Raw genomic sequence first — 14,156 nt, forward strand, 5'->3', positions numbered from 1 at the left:
GTGCATTTCTTTCGCGCTTTATTACTTTTTACCCTTTCAGCTGTGTTCCACGGAAACATCTTCGATGCCGCGTGAACCGGTTGATAGACGCTCATAAATCTCCTTTGAATCGTTAAAGCTCCGACGTGTATCGGCTTGAGAAGCGACGAGCGCCACGAGGTGTCGTTACAGGCTCCACCACGCATTGCCGCGAAATTAATAGAGCCGCAGCCGAGCCGTTTGTCACCTTTGCTTGATATATATAGAGCTGCCTATACACCCGTGCCCCTTCGTCCCTCAATCTTGAGCCGCAATTCTACCGTGGGCTTTCAAACTATTTGCCGAGGTGAAATATCGCCAGTCGGGGCCCTTCAGAGCTAATTGTTCTCTCTCTCTTTCTCCCATTGGCGGCCTGTTACTACGCGTGGCCCATACTGCGATCCTCGAGAAAAGCAAAACAAATTAAACCGACCTTGCGCGCGACACCTCTGCAGGAATGCAATTTATTCAAGCGCCGCGCGCACGAACTGCCGAGGCACTGGGCATTTTCACGAGGAAAGACTAGGCCGAGATTAATCTAGCAGCACTCGTTTTATTTTTCCTATTTCCTTTTTGCTTTCTTTCTCTCGTTCTCGGCTAAATCTTCCTCATTACGAAAAGCTTTTGTTCTCCTCGTCGCGCGGCGAGCATTAATTTCTTTTGCGCTCGCCGCAATTATTCCGGGGCCACAGTCGCGCGAACGAGCCACGCTGCGATGCGAGAATCGTATTCGCGGAACGTAGTCCGAACATGATAATCGCGTCGACCTTGATCCCCAAAGTGATAAATTGATACGATCGTTTGACCCTATCATTAAGAGGAGTCTGGGCCTCACGAGGTACGTCTCGCTCGATTATCTCCCAGCCCAGATTCTACAGCCACAGGTCGGCGTGTCCCCGTTGTTTCTTTTCTCTTCTTTTTCTTTTTCGCACGCGAGCTATATCCAGCAGTTGGCAGCCAGCCGAAATGTATTCATAAGCGGCCAGCCCTTTTCCGCTTTTAACCTCCGCCTCGGTGGCTCTGGCGCTTGTGCTGCGCCACGAGCGGCTCTCGGACTGTAAGGAATCGTTAATCGGCGCTGGAAAAACACGTGTCGCGCGCTCAAGTTTTCCCCAAAAGTAAACGACGCTCGTCGGCGTCTGCCACCCACAGCGACCGAGACAGCCACTCTTTTTTGGGGCATCGCTCTGTCTCTCGAGGGCCGCTCTCCTCCTCTGGCTCTTATTACCAACATCTTTTGTGATTTTGCTAATTTAATCTCTCTCTCTCTCTCTCTCTCTCTCTCTCTCTCTCTCTCTCTCTCTCTCTCTCTGGCTCTTTCATTGTGCGAGGAACAAGCGAGCAACGTCTAAAAGTACATTCGTACGCTGCAAAGCGAGCGCGGCGAGAGAGCTACACTGTGCATTTTACAACGACCTAAATTCGAGGAGGCACTCGCTCGTGCTCGTTCGCTCTCTGGCGCTGGCGCACAAGCCGATTTTCGCGTCGCGCATTGTACGTACGCGTTCTCTCTTTCTCTCTCTCTCTCTTCTTCGCGTCACGCCCTTGGGATGGAATATCAGAGCGCGACGTCATCGCTGGCCCTTTGTCGTCGTAATCTATAATCCCATTTTCTCGGCGGGCTGACTAACTCGTGGCCCGTGCCGCTGGCGATGCTTCGAACTTTGATCAAACTTATCTCTCTTCCGCTCCGCGCGACCCGCGCGCGGCATCGCCTTTTACAGCGCGACGCGTCTTTCTTCCTCTTTGTTGCGGGCGAGCCTGCCTTCGCGGCGACACGCGCGCAATTACGGCGCACGCTCGGTTGCCATGTACGAAATGCGAATCGTGTCTTTCCGGCTGCGCCCGAAAGTAGCCAGGACGGGGGCGGGGGGGGGGGCAGGAGGTCGCAAATAAGAAAGCAAAACTGAAGCTTGCGGCGGCGCACAATAATGCGCGTTGACAAGGGGGTCGCATGCGTACGTACCGAGCTCGTCTCCGGCCCATTGTCCGGCAAGTGCAGCAAGATCGATGGCGCGGCCGGCGCGCTATCCCAGCAGCGGCAGCAGCAGCAGCAGCCAGTCTTTCCTTTCGTCTCTCTTTCCATCCGAGCTGCGGCTTCGTTACGCGCATGCACTTCCTGCGATCCTCTTGCGCATCCTGTGCGTTTGTATCCTTTTATTTCGAGTGCCGCTCTCGCTCTCCTATTGTTGCTCATGTTTGATTGCATCGACCTGGCGACTGCGACGAACTGCGCGCGCGGCTCGGCTTCCTTTTCGACAGAGAGATCGTTGCATTGTCTCTCTGCACGCGGTGCGAATGGCATTTCGTACGGTAATCACGTCCGAATTTCTCACCTTCGTCGGCGAGAAATTCGTACAGTGGAGGCGACAACGTCGTTCCTTTCGTTATTATCTCGTAGACATTCGATTTCGACGCGCTTCGCCTCGACTGTTCTCACGAAAAACAATGCATTATAAAAATACCTCTGATTCGCATTCATTCGAATAGAAAAATTGTTAAATAAGCACGAAGGAAGCAAAAGCGATAAAATGCGCAATTGACACAAAAGCCGCGCAAACAACGATTTATCCGGGCGGTGTATCCCCGTTCCCCTCTGCATCCTCGTGCTTCCGCCTCTGTATATCAATCGCATAGCGGCGGCGCCTATTCTCCCCCACTCTGCACAGGTGCGCGCGCGCGAAGCAGCTGAGAGCGGCGAAGAACCCGCTGGCAGAGTGTATAATGCAGAAGAGAAGGAAGGAGCAGCGGTGCGCAGAGAACAGCTGGCTCGAGGAGATAGCTAGTAGTAGTAGTAGTAGTAGTAGTAGTGGTAGTAGGGGTACCCGTTTGCCGCTGGCGCGCACCGGCGTGTCTTATACACGGGCACGCAGAGCAGCCGCAGTTCCGTGCGACTCTTCCGACGCTGTAGTCCGCGTGCGGAGTGCGACGGTCCGTGCGCGCGTGGCTTTTTCGGCGTCGACGCGCCTCCGCGCCAGATCCGAACGATGCCGGCGATCTTCAAGAAGTACCTCGGCGGCGAGAGCAACGTACGAGGCAAACCACCCAGAGGTACACCGCTCTCTGCGTATAGTCGAAGCACGCGTCCCCAATATCTTCTACGCTTTGAAGTGCCTGTGTAGGCTGCGCGCAGCCCCAATTTCTCTCTCTTCGGGCCCGGCGTAAAGAGCGAAACATCCGTTGCACGCCCGAGCCTCGGCGAACGTACCGTCGAGTTTACGTCGGAATTGAAATTTCTACGTTCCTCTAGCGGCCCGCGTCCCAGAATCCCAAGACCGCCGGCACTTATAAAATTCTCCCGATAGCGTGCAGCTGACTGCCTTCATCCCCTCCACGGATTAATAATCGCGCCGAAAGGAGCCGTGGACAAAGAAAATTTTACGCGAAAACCGTATGGTCGGCTTCTTTTTTTTCGGATTAGCGTGCCTTTGACGCCCAATGTTTCCGAGCAGATAAAATAAAAAAAGAAGTAGCCCGGAAGCCTACTTTGGCCTAGTTGCTGAGTCCAGGGAATATTAGTTTCTTTTTTCCCCTCTAGCTGTCGAGATAAATAGCAAAGTATGCTAATTTTTTCAGCAAGTTATCTTATTAAAGCGGCCCGCAAAGTTTCGTTAATCAGCTCTTTCTTCCGTATCGTACGCAAGATTGTTTTTTCCGCGCGAGATGTGATTCGGAATTCAACTTTGCCCCCCCCCCCCCCTCCCCGCTCCGCCCTTCTTCCAGAGCGCAGTGTTTCTGAAAAGGAAAAGCGTATACGGCGAAAATTGTTCCTTGTCCTCGGAAATTCGCTTTGGTTAATCTCTCGTGAAAAAGTTTTACGTATGAAGTGAAACTGCTACGATTTCACATCCTCCGTACATGCCGAGAATGTTTACGCTGCAGAACCGTTTGTTCCAGAATAACATTTTGGTCAGTTACGTATTCGTCGCGCGTAACGTTGCACCATCGGTAATTATAAACGACAACGTATCTACGCTAGAGCCGTGTGTTATTATTCGTTATAAAGAATTAGGAACGACGCCGTCGAAAGAGAATTTCATTAAGTTTGATCGTCGAACAATCTGCCGAAACATTCCTGTCCGTCCGGCGAAAGACACATCGAGCGAGTCAACCAGAAGCCCAGAGGAGGGGAGAGGGGGCACTGCGCGCCTGGTATCAGATAAAGGGCCTTATTATTGCCGTACAATGCTCGCGCGGCACACATAACGCGCATAAATATTTATGAGAGTTGGCCGACTGCATCGATTTATTCGCGATGGGGTGCGCACGCCGGGTGCCGGGGCTACGCGCGCGGCACTCGAGAGAGCTTTAATTTTCGGGGATAGGCCATAATCCAAGGATGTAATCCGTTAGTTCTGTCGGGGATAAGCCGGCATTCTTTGCTCACGGAGGGGGAGGTAGCGTTTTATCGTAGCGCAAGGGTATTCGATGTATTTCGGCGCGCGGCAGTTATCGCGAGATTGCCTTAATTTATCGCCGCGCCGTCTTTGCTCCGCAGCGCGTCAACGCGCGAGCACGCATCATTCGACGGAGAGCGCAAAAGCAGCAAGCGCGAGCGGGTCGTTGGCGGTGGGTACGGGTTCGATTGGAATTCCTCGATAATCGGGCCACTTCATCTCACGGCGATTCTCCGCAGCGTAATGGACTGCGAGCATTTCGTCGAGCGCTTCCGAGAGGGGAGTTCGCCGAGGGGGGCTCGGCCATCGTTTTAATCAGTCGATCCTCCCGGAGGACGGCGATAAGGGCGCTTCGTTACTCGCTCCGAGTCCGTTCTCCGCGGCGCTCCGAGTCGCGTGTCCGCGCGCGCAAGAACCATAATGGCGCTCGGTCCAGCGCCGAGCTCTGCCGCGCGACCTGCGGCATTCGATCGGCTGCTAATTGCGCCCCGCGCCAAAATCGATCTTATCGCGACGCGGGGCTGAGGTGGCGCTCCGACTGCGCAGGCGTGAAACTCTTACTGGTCTGCCGGAGTGCCGCATTAAATCATCGATTGCCATCGCACAAAGCGGCGCGTCTGGGCAATTGAAGGCCTCGAGCATTCGAAGCCTGTCGCCGATTGCGCACTCGTTCCGCCGACGTCGCCGCCGCCGCGCCGGAAGTTTTGCGCGTCGCCGAGAGCTCGAGAGCGTAGGTTCGTTTCGGCGAGAGAGAGAGAGAGCAACGCCCGAACCGATACGCGCGTGCCCCGTTGCTGAAATTAACGGCGCCTCCGTGACTTGTCGGGTGTGCTGCTGGCCTCGCTACACTTATGTGTCTTTCAATTTTTTAACGCGCCCGCTGTGCCAGTGCTCGTTTTATTGGCATTCTTCCGCGACGACCCTGAGAGATCGCGCCTTTCCAAGCTGCATTGATTTTTTTTCCCAGAGATTGCCCCATCAAGACATTTTACTTTCGTTTCGTTGGAGATTACCGCGTCGATTGCTTCCTCTCAAGCGCACGTCGAACCTGCCAGGCGCGTCCAACTTTTCGCTGCGAATCGGGATAGCGACGATTGCATTAGCATCGCGATTAGATCATCTGGTGATTAAATTACGTCTTTTCAAGATGACAGCTTCGCTTGAGTTGGCTAAGTGCTGTGAAGAAACGCCCAGTCAACGCAAAGAAATCTCAGCGATTTGGCCTGTTTCGTGCGACGCGTCGCTGCTCTTCACTCGGGACAATGAAATTCAGCAAATGAAAAAGGAAGAAACGAAAACGACAATGGAGCTCCGATCCCCGGCTGGCCGGCAAGTTTACCCGCGGAAAAGTGGCATGACGCGCTCAGCGAGGCTTATTACGCACGAAAGCAGCGGCAGTGGAGCGCGCGCCTCGTCGGCCCGCATGGACGTCGCGTTTTCTCGCCTCTCGTTCTCTTCGGATTAGCGGCCTCGTGGAACAATTATTATCAATGTAGCCCCGCGCCTCGCGGCGCTCTTGGCTGTTCGCTCACGGCCGGCTCGTAAATATTCATGGCGTCGCGCGGTGGCGATACGCCACCCCGTTGCTCGCGCTGCCCTTTACATCTCAATTGCCCGAGTGGCTGCCGCTGCAGCCTCTGGCCTCGCGTTATTATTGTACGCGGCCGGGTGATTCCTTCCTCCTCGCGCGACGCCTGCATTTCTCGCGGAGATTACTTTCACGCTTTAATCCGGCCATTTGGATTCGCGGCATGGTCAACCCGATTGCGGAGCTCGATCTCGAAGCGACCTTGGCACACACACGTCCAGGCGCCCGCGTGGATTTAACGACGCGCAGCCGCGCTTTTCCGGCTTGGCTTTTCCCAATCGCGATTAATGAAGTCGGCGCAGTCGAGCGCGCCTACGGTCGACGCCACAATGAACCTTCGACTCGCGCGCCTCGTATTTATTTAACTCGGCGCGGCCACGGTCGAGCGCATTTAATTAAAAGCTCCTTTAATTAGAGCCCCGTGGAAAAACGAGAAATAAAATAAAAGCAAAGCGAGCTAATAAATTCAGCGAGCGGCGGCGGCGGCGGCGGCGGCGCATTTTTCTTCGATGATAAAGCCCGGCGGGATAGGCTGCTGCGTGGCGGGGCTCTGCATAATTCATCTGATTTTCCAGCGCGAGTCTTCAATCTTTCTGTTATATAATCCTTTTGGCCGCCCGTGCTCGCGCAACCCCGCGCTCGCTCGGTAATTGGCTTATCGGCAAGGACAAAATATAAAGTTTCTCACCTCGAGGCCTCCTTTCAGGGCGATGAGCTCGCCTGGCGCGGAGTCGCTGCACAAAGCACACCGTCTGATGTCTCTCCCTATCCGTAGACTCTACGGCTTTATGCGTTTCGGAGGCGACCAACACTTTATTTTTCTACTCGTTTGATCGCTTTTACAACGTCGTACTTGCTAAATAATAGCGTGGACGACCGCATCGCGGCTTTTCCATTTCAGGCCGCCTTTTCGCAACGCATAGCTCGACTTTCTAAAGTGGTACCCCTTTCTCCTCGTCGCGTTCGATATCATTCTTTCTAAGTGTATTCCATCGGAAATAACCGCCAGTATCGTCTACTTTATTTTTCGTTAATAGCCAATCTATTTTGTGGAAATAAGCAGGCCAATCGGATGGTAGGCGTGCCCTCGCAGGTAATTCCGTTCAGCCAGACACGAATTTACGCAGGAGCACAGCCTCGGGGTTGAATTTAAATTTTGAAATTGTCACAATCCGTCGCGCAACTCTGGCGGCGTCGGGAGACGCTGACAAAGATGGCAATTTTCCGGAAAAGGCGAATCCATCCTGCATCGTGAGCGAGGCTGCGCCGGAGAAAAAAATAAAGAATGGGGGAAGCGGATACGGAACAGGTCCCCGCGCGTGTGCACGGATTCTCAGCCGAAAGGCGAAAGTTCGACGGTACTTATTTGCATGGAGTGGGGAAAAAAAGAAGTTTGTCGGATTCGATTACGTCAGTGTAGGTTCGCGCACCTACTGGAGGCCTGTTAAGCCGAGTCTTTTCATTTCAATAGCTTTCCTCTACACAATGGACGCCTTTGCTGGATAGAATGTAATACGCGCCGTTTTTACACACAAAAGCAACGAATAGAAGCGGGGCGCATCAATTTCGTCAAAATCAACGTCAGGCTCGATTTACTGCCGTTCAAACCGCGGCAAATTAATCCCAATGCGCCGCGGCGGCTCCGAGTGTCCGAAAACTCGTTAGTTTCCGAACCCTTTCCAGCTTCTTGTTTGGTTATATAGCCGGCTTGCCATGGCAGTTGGAAAAGACGAAAAAAACGAAGTTGTCCCGTTAACCGTGAAACGCCTGTCCGAGACACTCGTCTCCGGAAAAGTTTCGGTCGGACCACTGCTCCTTTCTGTTTCTATTTCTATTTATTTTCTATTTATTTTACCACCGAGGTTCAAAGCGATAACTAATTGGTTATCCACGGTCGAAAGGACTGATTTCCGTGCGAAACGAGCTCGCGATCTACGTAATTTTGCCGAGAGAAACACTCTCCCTTGTGGACAAGGATGAACGCGTTATGGTCGGTCCGCACGACTATAACGGAATTACGCGCGGCGGCGCTAAACTTCGCTTCTGCGGAGTCATGAGACCGAGCGAAAGCCGACGAAATGGAAAGTGAGCGTATGAGAATAATGCTAAAACAATGGACAAAACATGCTTAGTGTTTTTTTTTCCACGCAACGGCTCCCAAGTACTTCTTTTTCTTTTTTTTCCTTTCGTGAATCCTTTACGACTGTTACGCGCTTGATTGCGGGTGACCTTCTTTTTCTTACTGGGCGCAACTTCCACACTTCTCTTTCTCGTTTCTTTGCGTATTTACCGCGGTCGAAGGCTTTTATTGGCGCGTAAAAGCAGCACACGGTAAGGCGCGCGCGCATTTCAGGCGACTCGGAACTGTTTTTACAACTCGTACGTCATTTTTACGTCGGGCGTCGGCGTCGCATTTTGTTCGCGGCGCGGCTGATGAGAAAACTTGCGCGGCTACTGATTGATGAGCGTGCGGTACGTAAATCGCGCGCTGGCTAAACCTGCGACCGCTCGAGGCTCGCCCGGCAAACGAGCGCCAGCCTGCGGCTAAAGACGAGGGACGAGCGGAAAATCATCAGGGCGACAATATAAGTGTGCAATAACGATAAAGCGCTCGTCATTTACAACGCGACGATCGCGAAAGTTGGCCTCGCGCGGCCCGAGCGGAGATGGATGGCCTTCTGGTCCCGATGATCGCCCAGCCGTATCCCGAGCTCGCCGGCCCAGATTTATGAGCTTCTTTCGGCAGGGGCACAAAAAATAAACGCGAGCGTTGATGCTGCGGAATTCAGAGCGAGGTTTTATGCAGAGTTACGCTGATTAACGTCTATTCAATTGGATTAATGGCTCATCCGGTCTCAGACCCACGCAAGCTGCACGCGGCGAAAGTAGGAAATCGAAGCTTCCAAATTTCATCTTTGCTCCGGCGATGTTTCTTACAGCTTCGCCCAAAATTTTCGGCGCGCACTAAATGCTTGCGCCTTCGAGCGAAACTTACCCGTTGAAAGCGTGTATATGCACCGACGGCACGACGTGCACGAACTGACTCGCGGATTATTCTTACTTATGTAAATTTAACCCGCACAAGTAGCGCGCTGCTCGTTTTACTTTTAACGAGTGTCATTCGGGATAGATTCTATCTCTCCGGCTCTGGGAGCTTTTGACTTAACCGCGTGTTTTCCATTAATTACGAGGCAAAGCTCCAACACAAGGTGTATCCAGCCAAGAATAACCCGCGGCACCCATCGACTCTCTCTCTCTCTCTCTCATTCGCCAAGTGTTGCATATACCTGCTGAAAGGGTCATTACACTTTTATCTTTTTTCTCTCTATGCTGCATTCGTAATTGCATTTCTTTTTCATTTGTTTTTCAAAGGGTTTTTCATGAATTTTTTATCAAAAGGTAAACGAGGTTTCTCGAATTTCTCTCTCTCTCTCTTTCTTTCTTTACACGAGATAGAATAACTCTAGAGATGAAAAAAATCTGCACACGGCGGCTCGCTACTCGTTTGATTCTTTTATTTTTTCGAAGTCGTTGTAGTGGTTGCCGTGCGGTTTAACGAGAGCAGCCCGTCTTTCACCGACGGAAATTCAGCACAAAGGGAGGAGCAGTGCTAGCAGCTCTCTCGGTGAAAATTATTCGCGATACGTGTGCGCGTTTTCGCTCTCTCTCTCTCCTCTCTCGTCTAATCAGTGGAAACGCCCGCGTAAATGGAGCTACGTATTCTGGAAAATTGTCTCTCTCTCTCTCTCTCTCTCTCTATCTTGTGCTACTGCTATCAAATAGAAATGGTTTTACGGTTTACGGCGACTGAATGGAGTTGCTAATTGTTAATGACAAGCTTGCGAAAAATTCAGCTTGGGTTTTCAATTTTTTTTCCATTCAATTAAGATTTTTAATTAAACTCAGCGAAATGAGGAAATTCGTGGAATCATTTACATTGGCGTATTTAAAAATCTAACGACCTGTTTACTTCTCCAAATATATAACGCACGTTTATTTGTTGCAAGTGATGTAATTTTATGTTTTATTTGTTCACTCGGCGAATCCCGCGACACGAGGAAAATATAATAAATCGTTATTTTTTCGCCGAAAAATAAAAAAAATGGTGACGACGAAATATTAACGGGAATAAATCCGCAATCGCGTTTCGGCATGAAAGAGAAAAAGTAAAACGTCAGTTCGAAAACAATGAACCCCGTGAAACGCGTCGTAGTAACTCCTACCATCAAATAGCAATTAGGCATGCACCGTAATCTACCGTAAATAACACTAATTACACGCACGCGTCGACCTCAAACGTTCCGCCGCAACGTGTTATCCGGACAAAACTGGTCATTCGATACGCCCAAGTTGCAGAGAGCGAAGAAAAATGGGAGACGTATCGCGAACTAATACGCGCCGCAGGCCGCACTCGTACGAACGGAAAGATGCCGTGTTGTCGCGTGCGATCGTCTCGTGAGATTATTCAGCCGGGAAGTTCGCGCAGGGCCGACTTTCGATGAAAAGCTGGATTTAGAAAATCGATATAGAGCGCGAGATGAACAATCGCGCGAAAACCAGTCGGCTCGAAGCTGACGACAACTGAAAACAAGCAGAAATAATTCGTGCGCCAGTGTGATGCGACTTCTTCAATAATTTATTGCGCGATGCGCTGGCTATGCCATCAATATTCAACTACATCGATTCGCATTCGTCTGCGTTACACTGGCTATGTGGGTGTATTAAGTAGGTCGTGCGTTGTATTAACGCGGCATGATTTATTGAAGAGGCGCGGACGCGCGCATGCATACGCCGAAGATCAACTGCCCGAGTACTTTTGCCAATTATTGGAATTTCGCGAGCGCGCGCGCATTCCCATCGCGTATTCAGCGCGAAGAAGCTCCTCGAGTTTGCATTGCACGCGCGCGCTGCGCCGGCAAAGTAGGTCGGCGAAGAAAGTGCTTTCCCGCGGAATAATTCAAGCCGTTATCTTCCGAAAGCCAATTGTCTCGACGCGTTCTCGCTTTCCGCGGATGTGTATCGACGAAAACCGCCCGTCGTCGACGCGGCCATCCCGCGCGGGGCCCCTTAAATCTGCCGCGCGCGCGCCGACGGAATTCCCGACGACCGCGCACCGCGTCTAATTAAAGATCGCGCTCGCCCGCTACGATTCCGAATCCGCAAACCACCAACGCGTCTCTTCCGCATTTATCTCGCTCCCTCTCTCTATCTCTTTCTCGTTTGCGCGCTGCTTTTCTTTCCACGAGTCGCGGACGACGATTGCGAGATTCCATCGGGAAAGGTTTTTCAAGAGGCCATTCAGCTTCATGCTAATGGACGACGGCTTGAAAATATATTCGCCGAGCATGCAATCTACCTTTTCGAGAAATAGAATCGACGAACATTGAAAAACCTCCGATTATAAATCTTGATTTGCAAGCCACTGAGAGAGTCTTAAATAAACCAATGTCTTAATTGTCGATGAGAGTCGGAATAAGCGTCGAGAGGTAAGACGAATCGTCTAAGCGCGCACTCCGTACAAATCACCCAAGCGAGGCATAATGGAACCACGAGTTTGAATAGTGCAACTTTTAATATTCGACTTATTTCTCGAAGTTTGCTAACTATTTTCAAGAGTTCAACAAAAGACTTGGGTCAAGAGTGCATTATCGGAATAAAGTTGTTTCGGTGGTTTAGATACATAACATCAGGATTCGAATGAGTTATTCGTGACTCACTATTATTCTTTTTCTTCTTTCATCACGGTAGTAGAGCAAATCATATGGCACGAGCACGAGTACTCGTAGTCCGAGGTATTACATTAGGTCTCTTTCAAGCTGATCAACGAACTTATCATTCATTTTGTCTGCATTGGGCAAATTGAAGTGCTGATTGAATAGCCTTATTTAGATCGAGCTCGTAGCGCATCAAGTTCCGGTGCAATCGCGAGGAGTGGAATTGAAATGGACGAATTAATCACATTATTGACTTTGAGCCGCGCATCTGTATATCGCTCGCGTATATCTGACACACAGCTCGCGCCCGTCAAATTAATCCCTGGAGATATCCTGTAACTGACCGTCTCGCCATGGAAAAAGTTAGCTGGACGAACCACGAGGCAAACAAAAGAAAGGTACATTATGCATGGGACTGAAGTATACAATTGGCGATCTGCATATTTGATTCGGGCAACACAATCGATCACATCGTGCACAAGCAAGTCGCGAATGGGCTTCACATTCAGTTGAAACCGCAAAGGCGGTGCCGCCACCTCCATTATGCCGAGCTAACAAGGTAGCGAATGATCCCACCGCTATCATTAGGGTCAAGCTGCCGTGTGCTTATCAAAGTGAACAGCATCAGCGGGGGCGGAGGGGGGGGGGAGATGATTTCGCCACTTGGCAATTCAATTACGACAGGCGAGCTGCTCTCACTCGGGAAGCTGCATGCACGCAGCTTGCAAGCTTGGCAAAGTTATCGCACGCCTAGGCCGCTAAGGGATCGTCAGCTACTTTGTCGTTTCTACGATGACTCATTATGTATAGAGCGTACTGCTCGCTCGTTCTTTTACTTTTCCGCACTTTGCATCCACTGCGAGCCGCCGCTGTCGGATGTACTCGTAAACTCATAGAACGCGAACAAACAGCCAAGTTGAATTCCGTTTCGCGTACACGCGATCCTCGGTTCAATAATTCGTAACGGGTAAGCTGCAGCAGTCTAGCCTGAGCGTGTGAACCTCTTTCACTGGCACAGGACTTTAATAATCTGCCAATGCCGATTAGACTGGATTATATGTTGCAATTCAGTCGAAAGCGCGTAAAAATGCCGTTTATGGAGCTTGCAGAGTGAACGCGTTTAGTATGCAAATACGAAAACTCGGTAAATTGAGCGCCTGTATCGGTGAGGGGCAGTGGGGGCGCTAAGAAGCAAGAGTGTCGAAGAAGACTGTCTTACGTATCCTTTTCCTTATATTGCAGCGTTACGTAGTGTCGAGCGGCTGAATAAGGGAAGTGACGTGCTTAGCCTCAATGACGACGACACATCACAACAACAACCCACCCTGGCCTTGATGCGCCGCATCCTCGCCGATGCACAGGTGAGTTCTCGGTTTTCGTCGTATTGCTTGAAAAAAAAAGAATAATAAAGAGCGAGGTACCAGGTCAGCGGGTCATACTTTGATCCCAGACAGGCGGACAATGGACCAGCTTCCGCGATGAAAGCATCGGGCTGACGTCGCCGACAATGGCTAACCGGGTCATTAATCCCTTGCCGCGGTCGAACGGCTTGTTAAATGAGCATCGATTTTCGAATTCTTTCCTCTCTGTCTCTCGCGCGCGAAAGCTGCCGGGAGCAAAATGAGATATCGATCGGCGGCGCGGGGACCGAGTCGTTCGCGCAATTAATTCGATTGCAAACGGCGCGCTGGCATTCAATTACGGCGAAAGCTCTTTCCTCCTCGGTGGCCCGGCACTATTTAATCGTCATCGAAAGACAGAGAAAGAGTAAGCTTTATTTAACCGCGGGGTATAACTCTGAAGAGAGGGAGAGGGATTCGAAATAAAATATCCGCGCTCGAGGGGCAACTTCGCTTCGATTGCTGTTTCTTGCCCCATGCGTGTGGCAGCGCCGCGAGTACATATACCTTTGACCTATAATGCTGCACGCACTGTCCTTACGACCCGAAGTTACAGTCCACTCCGGAGTACGACGGCGGCAGCAGCGTTGGTACTAAAACGCATTCTTGGCGTGTATATATCCGACGCCTGCGTGAGTATAGACCGAGTTTGCCACGCGCTCGTGAATCATGCCCATGTAGAGAGAGAGAGAGAAAGAGAGAGAGAGAGAGAGAAAGAGGTTTAGAGGAAGGATTTTTCTTTGCATGTACTAGACGTGGCTCGCGCCCCAGTTACTCAAATGCGAGGTTCTTTTTCCTCTCTCTCTCTCTTTCTTTGTCTCTTTTTCTGGGTCGCGTCGCTCTCGCGACCTCTCCGTTGTTCAGTCGCGGTCCTAATGCGCAAGGTAAATGGGCGCTAATGTTTCGCGTGTCCATGCGCGAGGAAAAGTTTTCGCGCCGTGGACATATTTTTAAACGTTGTGCTTTGATACGTCGCTCGCTGTGTGCTCGGTGTCCTTTCGTTCGTCGTAAAATGACTATTTCTGGGGAACGTAATATT

At 51.1% G+C, this 14,156-nt stretch overlaps 1 protein-coding gene across 1 annotated transcript in view; it reads left to right on the forward strand.

Moving 5' to 3' along the window:
* Positions 1–2,939: 2,939 nt before the first annotated feature.
* Positions 2,940–14,156, forward strand: part of LOC131670455 (kazrin) — a 39,581-nt gene continuing 28,364 nt past the window's right edge. The window contains exons 1-2 of the mRNA XM_058946062.1: positions 2,940–3,069; positions 12,960–13,078. Of these exons, the coding sequence (XP_058802045.1) occupies positions 3,006–3,069; positions 12,960–13,078 (183 nt within the window). The 5' untranslated portion in view covers positions 2,940–3,005. The remainder of the gene's footprint in view (positions 3,070–12,959; positions 13,079–14,156) is intronic.

The sequence above is a fragment of the Phymastichus coffea genome, unplaced genomic scaffold (genome assembly GCF_024137745.1).
Source record: "Phymastichus coffea isolate CEN01 unplaced genomic scaffold, Cenicafe_Pcof_1.1 PCOF00110, whole genome shotgun sequence".
Classification (NCBI taxonomy): domain Eukaryota; kingdom Metazoa; phylum Arthropoda; class Insecta; order Hymenoptera; family Eulophidae; genus Phymastichus; species Phymastichus coffea.